The sequence below is a fragment of the Bos javanicus genome, chromosome 3 (genome assembly GCF_032452875.1).
Source record: "Bos javanicus breed banteng chromosome 3, ARS-OSU_banteng_1.0, whole genome shotgun sequence".
NCBI lineage: Eukaryota > Metazoa > Chordata > Mammalia > Artiodactyla > Bovidae > Bos > Bos javanicus.
This window is the reverse complement of record NC_083870.1, coordinates 50,956,797-50,969,165: the sequence shown is the minus strand read 5'-3', so window position 1 is coordinate 50,969,165 and position 12,369 is coordinate 50,956,797. Positions and strand designations below refer to the sequence as shown.

The 12,369-nt window shown below is 38.1% G+C and overlaps 1 protein-coding gene across 1 annotated transcript in view; it reads right to left on the bottom strand.

The window, feature by feature from the left end:
- Positions 1 to 95: 95 nt before the first annotated feature.
- Positions 96 to 12,369, bottom strand: part of DIPK1A (divergent protein kinase domain 1A) — a 129,747-nt gene continuing 117,473 nt past the window's right edge. Inside the window, exons 3-5 of the mRNA XM_061411182.1 lie at positions 8,511 to 8,618; positions 3,013 to 3,189; positions 96 to 2,107 (exon numbers count right to left, since the gene is read on the bottom strand). Of these exons, the coding sequence (XP_061267166.1) occupies positions 1,295 to 2,107; positions 3,013 to 3,189; positions 8,511 to 8,618 (1,098 nt within the window). The 3' untranslated portion in view covers positions 96 to 1,294. The remainder of the gene's footprint in view (positions 2,108 to 3,012; positions 3,190 to 8,510; positions 8,619 to 12,369) is intronic.

The following is a 12,369-nucleotide window of genomic DNA, read 5'->3' as shown; positions in this document are numbered from 1 at the left end:
TGTCTGAAGGTTCATATCTGCTGCCTGGGCATCAGTTCTTCCTGACAGGAGTTAATTCAAGTCTGGCAAGCAACAGACAAACCTTCCATTAGAAGTATTTCTTCAATTCATTTATTGTAACCAGATGATAAGTGGGAAGAAAAAGTACCTTCAAAGTTTACAATTTTAAAGTAAGAAAAACTGATGCTAATTAATTCCTGGCTTTAATTTTTCAGAGGAAGCTGTCCCATGAAGGTCATATAATTTTAACATATTCATTTTAACCAGGTGAAAGCTTTGAGCAGAAAACACTGGGTCTTTCTCACACGAGATGTTTCATTTTATAGAGTTGAAAGGCACATGCCAGATCTGAATAAACAAAAGAGGAGCACATATCAACGCTTGTATGTCAAATTTACACGACAGAGTGTTAGATGGGTAAATTTACATGCCTCTTAAGAAACAGCCCTTTGGCCAATAGGGAATGTTTGAAAACAGTTATTAATAGGAAGTTGTATGATTTCAGAGTCCCACTCTGAACAGCTTAGATTCAAGATATGTGGAACTGTTGGGTCTATGGCCTAAAGATGCACCTTTTGAAGGACCAGTGGCTGGTTACTAAGATACAGATGCTTTAAATCTAGGATGATGAAAGCTCATCCATATTCAGCCTCTGAAATTGGCAGTTAGTTACATATTGCCAGAAAGAATCTTCCTGATGGGTTTCAAGTGGGGAAGGGCCACTCAACATTCTGAAGCCACGTAAAATTTGATATATAAATGGATTAAGTGTATAATACAAGAAACCATGCTATTAACCCAACACCTGTTTATAAAGGAGTAATTTTAATTTACCTGCTTTGCAGTCTTAATTCCTGTTAATGTGCAAACTTTACCATGCTAAGACATTAGTAAATTTATAAATTTTCTTTTTTAAATAGCAGCTTCAATGCAGACACAATTTCCAGCACTGATATTTGGCTAACAAATCTACAAAATACTCTTCACTGTTGATGTTTATGGAATGAGGCTTTTCACAGCATTATTTTTTAAGTCATTAGTCAAAATAGTTACACGGTAGATGTACTAGGAAGTGTACCAAGAGTTTCTAAAAGGACAGGAATAAATTTTTTGGACCTTTTGATCCTGTAACTCCTGCCTTCAGCAATCAACATGTATTTTAAGATGATGGCTTCCTTAGGATTGGGGAAAGGAGTTAACGCAAGGGTTTGAATCAAGCCATGTAGAAAAAATGATGAATAGTTTTCTTTTGAAGTGCTAAGTTTTCTTAAAATGGTTACAACGTCCAAATGAACTAAGAGTCATTTGTGTAGGAAATTTTCTTCCACAGTAATGTTTTTAGATTATTTAGTATCAAAGAATGTTCCATTTCCATTTGATTTGCTGTGACTTTGAGAGCAATACAAGAATACAGCTGTTTTTCTAATTCCTCACGAATTTCACTTGGAGCACCACGCAGTAGGTAGTCTTTGAGTAACTGACAGGCTTTTGCCAAGTTTGGTTGTATCACTTCTGAAGTACACTTCATTGTACTCTGATCACAGCTAGTTCGACAGTCCGTGCCATAGACACAGTCCAAGTCAGACTCACAGTGACGATCCTTTATAAGTTCTTTCAGGTTTGTCTCTGGCACAATTTTTCTCATGTCCACCATTTTCAAGTCATATTTATCATTATATCCTAGGTTTTTGGCACTAGTATCACACATGAGGAAGTTTCCATATGGGCCATGGAAAACATCTTCCACAAATTCTAGAAGTCCTATGGCTATTTTAGCCTTTCTAGGCCATGATGGTGTGAACAACTGATCCATGCTTCTTCTGAACCCAGATGGTATAAAAAGTTCAATGACCCATGGAAGGCTTATTCCATAAAGAGAGGTATATTCGACGCTTTCCATCACATAGAGATCACCACAGAATCCCATTAATTTGGGGGTATGTTCTTTATCTTGAAGTATCACCATGAGAAGAAATTCATTCAATTGAAGAAGTGCCCATGCTGACTTCGCTTCCCCCAAGGAAACCTGGCCATCTTTGTCTCCATCAGCTACTGTCAAGATGAGGTTAACCAGTTCAGAGAGGTTCCCTTGGTCACCCAACTTTGCCTGTAAAGATAAGAACTTGGCTAATTACACAGAAGGTATGAAAAATGAGTATCCCAAGTGTAACATACATAACTAACTTCCTCTATGGGAATGATTAACCTGCTAAGTAATAACCTTGCTACTGAATACCCATAGGAGATTAAGGACATTCCCAGGTATTTATAATATTTGTCAAGTCAAAACTATGCTTTAGGTACTTGCAGTAAAACCCATTTTGCTAAGTATATTTGTCTGTTAAGAAATGACCACCCTAACTCCCATAATCTCCTTAAACCCAAGCCATTAATTTAATTATTCTTTGCCTTGTCCATACACTTGCAAAATTGCAGCGTGATTTGCCCATATCCAAAGTTACAAAGGTCAACTACAGATTACTATCTCTTATTTTGTAATTGTTTTTACATTTCATTCAAGTATATTGTTCCAATAGTAAAGGCTAAAAAGCATTTCCCTACAAATGTTCCCTGGCACAAAACAGTCTAAAAGTATAAACTGTCCAAAGAAAAGATTTTGAGTGAAAATATATGAGTGCAATGAAAATGAGAAAACATATTCTTTCCAGAAGTGTTATTTTCATCTTTTAATATTTCTATTCTTTAAAAAAAAATCGGCCTAATTTTATTTCACCTTTTTGAAAATGGTGTACCGGTTATAATGTGAAGCTATAGAGCAGCCCATCTACTTAATGAACTCTACTCTCACATCTGGACATTTTTAGCTATAATAAGTAATGTTAAAGTAAACACCCTCCTTTTTTTTTTTTCTTTTCTTTGAATTATTTCCTCAAGATAGAATCCTTGATATAGGTCAAAGAATAGCAACATTTTTATGGCTTACAATGAAATCCTGCCAGCTTCTAGAAGAGAACCATGTCATACCAGCAACATGTGAATGCATATACTTACTTTAAAGAGACTGTAGACCATTTCTTTGAATTTCTGGACAGTAGTTCCCCTAGTTGGCTTATCAAATAGCACTATTTCTTTTCTTGGTTCCAATTCTGTACCAAAATCAAGATGAAGTGCTTGTTCCATTTGACACTTCACAACACCTGGTAGATTATCCCAAATCCCTAAATACATCTGTGAAAAGAATGACAAATTATGCTTTAGGCAGAGTAGAAAACCCTCATCTAATCTACATGATATTTTTAGTGTCCCCCTCCTCTTAAAAATGGGGTTTTCCTGGTGGCTCAGCAGTAAAGAATTCACCTGCAATGCAGGAGACTGCCTTCCATGCAGGAGACACGGGTTTGATCCCTGAGACAGGAAGGTCCCCTGAAGAAAGAAATGCAATCCACTCCGGTATTCTTGCCAGGATAATCCCATGGACAGAGGAGCCTGGTGGGCCACAGTCCATGGGGTCATAAGATTTGGACACGACTTAGAGACTAAACCACCAACATCTCTTAAAAAAACAAACGAGCAACAAAACATCAACACTGAGCTGACTTTTTGAGTTGCAAATCTGAAATCATACTTCAAAGCTTTTTTCCCTTAATTTTCCTAATTAAAAAATATTACATACCTAAATATATATTTTTATATATATATATAAATATATATATTTTTACCACGATCAATTTTATTGTTTTCCAGTTTCTAAATCATGCTAAAATATAAAAAATAGAACATTTATCATCTTAACCATGTTTAACAATACAGTTCTGTGGTATTAGATTTCATGAACTTGTGGTATAATCACCATCATCTGTCTCCAGAACTCTTCATTTTCTAAAATTGAAACTATCCATTAAACAACTCCCTGTTTGCCCCCTTCCTCAGCCCTGCCATGCACCAGTCTACTGTCTGTCTCTGATTTATACTACTCACTCTGAGTATCTTATGTAAGTGTTCTTTTCTAACAAGCTTATAATGTCCTCAAGGTTTACCAAATTGTAGCAAGTATCAGAATTTCCATCTTTTTTAATGCTGAATTAAAACTATACTGTAGAAATATCCCACATTTTGTGTTTCCATTCATACATCAATGGACACTTGGGTTGCTTCCATGTTTTAGCTATTGTGAATAATTATGAATATGGATCTACACATATATCTTTGAGATCCTGATTTCAATTCTTTTACATATATACCCAGAAGTGGAATTACTGAATCATAAGGTCACGTTACTTCTAATGTTTTCAGGAACTGCCAACCTGTTTTCTTCAGTGGCTATACTATTTTAAATTCCCACCAATAGTGGGTTCTAGTTTTTTTTTTACATTATTGCCAACACCTGTTTTTTTTTTTTTTTTTTTTAACAGTAGCCATTCTGATGGGTGTGCTGCTGCTGCTGCCCAGTCGCTTCAGTCGTGTCAGACTCTGTGTGACCCCATAGACGGCAGTCCACCAGGCTCTGCCATCCCTGGGATTCTCCAGGCAAGAACACTGGAGTAGGTTGCCATTTCCTTCTCCAATGCATGAAACTGAAAAGTGACAGTGAAGTCGCTCAGTTGTGTCCGACTCTTAGCAACCCCATGGACTGCAACCTACCAGGCTCCTCCGTCCATGGGATTTTCCAGGCAAGAGTACTGGAGTGGGGTGCCATTGCCTTCTCTGCTGATGGGTGTGAGGTGGTATCTTTTTCTTTTTGGCCATTCCACATGGCATGTGGGATCTTAGTTCCCCAACCAGGGATTGACCCAGGCCCCGGCAGTGACAGCACGGAGTCCTAACCACTGGCCAGCCAGGGAATTTCCCTCAGTGTGGTTTTGATTTGCATTTTCCTATAATCAGTGATGCTGAGCATCTTTTCATGTACTTATTGGATATATGTATACCATTTTTTGAGAAATGTCTATTCAAATTCTTTGACCTTTTTTTTTTTTAAAAATTTTGGCTGCTATGGGTCTTCCTAGCAGTGCATGGGTGGGCTTTCTTCAGTTCTGGCACATGGCTCTCTAGCTGTGGCACATGGGCTTATTTGCTCCGAGACCTGTGGGATCTTAGTTCCCTGAACAGGGGTCAAAGCCATGTCCCCTGCATGAAGGAGGATTCTTAACCACTGGACCAGGGAAGTTCCTGCCGATTTTTTTTAATACAGCTGGGTTTCTTGTTATTGTTATGGAGTTTTAGGAGCCCTCTATATATTCTGGATATTAATCCCCTATCAGATATATGATTTGCAAATACTGTCTCCCATTCTGTTTCTTTTTTACTCTACTGATATAGATCTTTGATGCACAAAGTTTAAAAATTCTTATAAAGTACAATTTATTTTTTCTTTTGTTGCCTGTGGAAGAAATCATTGCCAAACCCATTGTCACAAAGCTTTTACCTAATGTTTTCATCTAAGAGTTTCATAGTTTTAATTTTATCTTTAGATCTTTGATCTATTTTGACTTGAATTTTGCCTGTGGTGTTAGGTAAGGGTCCAACTTCATTCTTTTGCATGTGTATATCCAGATTTCCCAGTACTATTTGTTAAAAAAGAGTTCTTTCCCTATTGAATGGTCTTAGCACCCTTGTCAAAAATTATATGACTCTATATGTGAGGGTTTATTCCTGGGCTATTGTATTCCTTTAGTCTATATATCTGTCCTCATTGTTACTGTATAGAAATTCAACAGATTTTTGTGGGTGGACTTTGAATTCATTTATTAGCTCTAATAATCTTGTGAAATTTTTAGGTTTTTCTACAAATAAGATCATATCACCTATCAAGAGATAATTTTACTTTTTCCTTTCGAATTTATATGCCTTTTATCTCTTTAACTGATCTTGCCAAAATTTCCAGTACTATACTGAATAGAATTGGTGAAACTAGGCATCCTTGCCTTCTTCTCGATCTTACGGGGAAAGTTTTCAGTCTTTCACCACTGAGCATGATGTTGGCTGTAGGTTTTCCACACAGGGTTTTTACTATGTTGAAATAGTTGCCTTTTATTCCTAGTTTGTTGAGTGTTTTTATCTTGAGTTTTGTCAAATGCTTTTTCTGCATTAATTGTGGTGTTCCTTTTCCCCCTTTGTTATGTTAATGTCATGTATTATTACATTGATCAATTTTCATTGTTGAGCCATCAAAAGTTAAGAAGGATTGGTGTTAGTTTTCTAAATGTTTATTAGAATTCATGAGGGAGAAGGCAATGGTACCCCACTCCAGTACTCTTGTCTGGAAAATCCCAGAGACGGAGGAGCCTGGTGGGCTGCCGTCTATGGGGTCGCACAGAGTCAGACACTGAAGCGACTTAGCAGCAGCAGAATTCATGAGAGAAACCCATACATCCAGGGCCTTTCTTGTTGGGGGCTTGATTACTGATTCGATCTCCCTGTTAGTCTATGTAGATTTTCTATTTCTTAGTAGGTTTTGTGTTTCTAGGAAGAATCTGCCCATTTCATCTAGATTATCCAACTTGTTGCTGTACAACTGTTCACTGTATTCTCACATAATCCTTTTTATCTATGTACAACTGACAGTAATGTCTCTGCTTCATTTCTGATTTTCATAATTTGAGTCTTCTCTCATTGTTTCTTAGTCCATCTAACTAAAAGTTTGTCAGATTTGTTGACCTTTTCAAATGATCAACTTTTGTTTTCACTGATTTTATCGTTTTTCTATTTCCTTGATCTCTACTGTAATCTGTATTATTTCCTTCCTTCAGCAAGGTTTAGATTTAGTTTATTCTATAATTCCTTACAATGTAAAGTTCAGTTGTTTATTTGAGATCTTATCTCTTAATATGTGTTTATAGCTATAAATATAGTCTTTTTTAAAGTCAAATTACACAGAAACATGAAAAGTTCAACATCCATTTCCCTAATTCCCAGAATTAGTAATTATTAACTATCTAGCTATTTAACAGTCTAACAATATATGGTGCTTTACGTTATGCTATGATCTGTTAGTTTACTTGATTATCTTACTCCCTATAACAACCCTATGCAGTAGATACTATTATTACCCTGACTTCACTGATAGATGAACTGAAGCAGAGAGAAGTGAAGCAGTATGCTGAAGGGAATACAATGGAGGCAAAGCTAGCATGTGAACCCAGGCAGTCTACTGCTGCTTATACTGTTGTTATTTATTTGTAAAAAACAAATATGACCATATTAATTAGTAATACTATTACTCTCTCCTCTGCTTCAAACCCTCTAATTCAATCAGATTAAAGTCCAAAGCCCTTTTCATTGTCTGCTAGGCTTCTTATGAGCTGGCCTGCTTCTCCAACCTGATCTTTACCACCTACTGCCTCAGTCTCTATATCCCATCTATGCTGGTCTTCTCTCTGTTTTTTGAACCTATTACCATCATTCCTGTTTCATGACCTCCTTCACTTGCTACTGGTTTTGCCCGGAGTGTACTCTCAATGATCTTCATACAGTTCATTCCTTCACATCATTCAAGTCTCAGCCAAGAGGTCCCGTTCGGCTGACCTTCCCTAATTTCCTACCTACAGTAGATCCCTCTTCCCTCACAGACTACCCTCTAAGCCATGACCTCATTTTATTTTCTTCACAGCCCTTATCACTGTCTGGAACGATCTTATTTTTTTTAATGTTCTGTTTTATTTATTTATTGGTTGTGCTGGGTCCTCACTGACGTGCATGGGCTTTCTCTAGTTGCAGTGAGTGGGGCTACTCTTAGTTGTGGTGCATGGGCTTTTCCTTTTGATGGCCTCTTGTGTTGCACAGCACAGGCTCTAGGTGCATAAGCTTCAGCAGTTACAGCACGCGGGCTCAGTAGTTTAGGCTCAAGGGCTCAGTTGTTGTGGCGCGTGGGCTTCGTTGCTCCGTGGCATGTGGAATCTTCCTGGACCAGAGATTGAACCTGTGTCCCCTGCAATGGCAGGCGGATTCTTATCTACTGTACCACCAGGGAATCCATGAAATGACCTTATTTCTTTATTGACTCTTTATCACCTGTCTTCTTTCACATGAAACATAAGGCATATGAGGCCAGAGGTTTTGTCTGTCTTGTTCCCCATGGTCTCTCCCAATGCCTTAAGCAGTACTTAGCAAACAGCAGATACTCAAATACTGGACTTTATTTCAGAAAACTTCTTAAGCATGGCTAGTATTATAGACTTGAAACCTACTTTAAATTTCTATAAAAGGAATGAGTATATTTCATCAACTCACCTTGTGTATATCCTATACAAAACACCACATTCTGTAATTACTTTACTTATTTACTTATCTGTCAACTGATAATGTGAGACCCATAGGGAAATAATCTTATCTGTCTTAATCACCCCTGTTTTCCTAACATCTAAAATAGTGTATGGAATATGCTTGGACTAGGGGATTAATAAATACCTGTTGGATGAGTGAGTCAACACTTATACAATTGAATTATTTAAATATCCTAAAGTTCCAGTTCAACAGTTCTTTTAATAAGTAGTTTAAGGTAAAATCAGATAGCACCATAAATCTGGAATGTTAATTCACAATGTCCATACCTGATTGTTGGGCTTGGTGGATAAGCATTTTCCAAAGTAAAGAGTTTCTGTGACACAAAGGCTATTACATGCAGGCCCATCAATAACTCCGGTCTTGTATTTGTCACACTAAAAACCAGGAAATAAAAAAGTAGTTAATAGGAAAATGTTCACAAGGAGAACCACATTGAAATATTTGCAAATGAAGCAATCAACAAAGGATTAATCTCCAAAATATACAAACAGCTCATGCAGCTTTATGTCAAAATAAAAACAACCCAAAGAAAAAATGGGCAGATCACAATAGACGTTTCTTCAAAGAAGGCAGAGAGATGGCCGAAAGTACATGAAAAGATGCTCAACATCACTAATTATCAGAGAAATGCAAATCAAAACTGCAAAGAGGTATCACCTCACACCATGGAGAATGGCCATCATCCAAAAGTAACAAACAATAAATACTGGAAAGAGTGTGGAGGAAAGGAAACCCTCCCACACTGTTGGTGGAAATGTAAACTGGTATAATCACAATAGAGAACAGTATGGAGGTTCTTTAAAAAACTGACATAGAGCTACCATATGATCCGGCAATCCCACTCCTGGGCAGATATCAGGAGAAAACCATAATCCAAGAAGATACATACACCCCAGTGTTCACCACAGCACTATTCACAGCAGCCGAGACATGAAAACAACCTAAATGTCTATTGACAAAGGAAAGGATAAAGCAGACGTGGCACACATACAGTGGAGTATTACTCAGCCATAAAAACAATGAAATAATACCATTTGCAGCAACATGGATGGACCTAGAGACTATCATACTAAGTGCATTAAGTCAGAGAAAGACAAATACTATATGGTATCATTTACATGTGGAATCAAAAAGAAATGATACAACTGAACTTATTTACAAAACAGAAACAGTCTTACAGATATCAAAAACAAACTTATGGTTACCAAAGGGGAAATGAGAGGGAAGGATAAATCAGAATGATGAAATGAACATACACACACTACTATATATAAGATAGATAATCAACAAGGAATACTATATAGCACAGTGAACTCTATTCAGTATTCTGTGATACCCTCTAAGAGAAAAGAACTAAAAGAATGAATATATGTATATGTGGAACTGAATCACTCTGCTGTACACTTGAAACTAACACAATATTGTAAACCAACTATATGCCAATAAAATTAAAATTAAAAAAGAAGAAACATATTAAAGATACCATAAAGAAATATTTACATTCTTTAAGAGAAAGTTCTATGATAAAAATAATTCAGGCTTTGGATATGGACAGACTTGGATTTGAATCCAAGCTCTGCTCCTTACTAGTTATATAACTATGAGAGATCTTATTGTGACTAGGGCATGCACAGAACTTTGAAGTCATTTTTTCCCACTTAGCATGGCCTGACGTAGTATGGTATCTACTGCTTATGAGAAGATGGGCAGTCTATTTTTTAAAATGGCTCTATTTTAAAATGAATTAAAAATAAGTTTAAAATACCAAAATATTTTTAAAATAACAAGGCACTTCTGTCATCTTGTCTGTCTCCTTGATATTGCCCCAAGACAAGGAAAAAAAAAAAAAGATGGGAATTCCCTGGTCATCCAGTGGTTAGGACTCTGCTCTCACTGTCAAAGGCCTGGGTTCAATCCCTGGTCAAAGAACTAAGACTCTACAAGCCATGTGTTGCGACCAAAAAAAAAAGAAACCAAATCCTTTGATAAGATAAGGTGCCAATGTAACCCTGCTGCTGCTAAGTCGCTTCAGTTGTGTCCGACTCTGTGCGACCCCATAGATGGCAGCCCACCAGGCTCCACCGTCCCTGGGATTCTCCAGGCAAGAACACTGGAGTGGGTTGCCATTTCCTTCTCCAATGCATGAAAGTGAAAAGTGAAAGGGAAGTCGCTCAGTTGTGTCCAACTCTTCGCGACCCCATGGACTGCAGCCCACCAGGCTCCTCTGTCCCTGGGACTTTCCAGGCAAGAGTACTGGAGTGGGGTGCCACTGCCTTCTCCGAATGTAACCCTAAGGCACAATAAATGAGGATGACCTGCCAAATACAGTAAAAATTACAGCAGAGTACAGAAGGATGCTGAGATGAAATACCTGCTGTGACCTCACTTCTCAAAGCTGGGAGAGCACTGACTACGTGGTATACCTGAGGGACAGACCCACCTCTCTGGTTTGCAATGAAAGTTTAGGGGGCACAAGCTGTGAGAACTTCCCAGGACTCTATTTGGCATCATGAAGTAGCAGGGCAAGGCAGTGTGTGTGTGTGCTCAGTCATGTCCTACTCTTTGCAACCCTGCAGCCTGCCTGGAAAATCCCATGGACGGAGGAGCCTGGAAGGCTGCAGTCCATGGGGTCGCTGAGGGTCGGACACGACTGAGCGACTTCCCTTTCACTTTCACTTTCATGCATTGGAGAAGGAAATGGCAACCCACTCCAGTGTTCTTGCCTTGAGAATCCCAGGGATGGGGGAGCCTGATGGGCTACCGTCTATGGGGTCACACAGAGTTGGACATGACTGAAGTGACTTAGCAGCAGCAGCAGCAGCCTTCCAGGCTCCTCTGCCCATGGAATTTCCCAGGCAAGAATACTGGAGTGGGTTGCCATTTCCTTCTCCAGGGGATCTTCCTGACCCAGGGATCAAACCCACGTCTCCCGCATTGGCAGGCAAATTCTTTACCACTGAGCCACCAGGGCAAGGCAGCACTGATTAATAAAATCCTTAAAAATCTTATCTATGTTGGAGGCAGTCTGTAAATAAAATAAGAGTTGGGAGAGACTATATTATGAGCAACTCTGTAGTTGCTGAGGAGAGAGATAGGCTAAAGCAATCTGTGTATCTCTGTCTCTCTGTCTCATCTTTTCTTTTTCTCTTCGCGCGCACACATACACACAAATTCTGGGCCACAGGAGTTTCACCACTCGCTCATTTCACTGCCCCAGTTGCTTCCTGCAAATAGCGGGTTGAAGAACTCCTTTCATTCAGTTAATGAGTAATACTCAAAACAAGCTGGAGATCTATACAGCAAATCTATGAGGAAAAGGAAGAAAGGAATAGGAAGAGGACATCTCAAACAAAAATTTTTTTCCAGAAGAATATTGCCGTGAAGCACAGCAAACATACTGCTATCAATTCAAAAGACTTAATGAAATAGTTTAAGACTTCAAAGCAGGAGACATAATGATGAGACAAAAGAACTGAATTTAAATGAAGCAAACAGGACTCAGAAAGGAAGAAAAGGAAAAAAAAATCACAGAAGTTAAAGACATAGTGTGAATGGGTAAAAGCGTAGGAAGACAAAAACAACAACACAGGAAGACTTATGAGGGCTAGGTTGAGAAAAGTGAGCAAAATAAGATAGAAATTTAAAAAGAACTAAAAAGAACTTGAGATAAAATTATAGATATAGAAGACAAAGGATATCCAGCATATCCATATTTGGAAGAACAGAATACATGGAAAAGAAAAAAATAATCAAGGTAGAATTCAACAGAACTTCATATACGTGAAAGAAGTCTTTAATGTACAGATTGAAAGGACTCACAGTGTCCCAAGGAAATGGACACAGAATGATCCCTGTGACATATCCCATTGAATTTTACTGGACTTGAAAAATAAATAATCCTTTGAGCAAGCAGGCAAAAGATCAAGACATTTTTAAGGGAAAATAAATCAGATTGGACTCGGATTTCTCAACAGCCATCTTCAAAGGTAGTGCAGTGCCAGCAAAGTTTGAGAAAGAAGTGTGACCTGCTTGTGTCCTAATTTTCTCTTCTGTAAAAGGAGATGTAAATACTGCTTGACTTATAGCACTATTATGAGCTATAATCATTTAAGGAGGATGGATCAC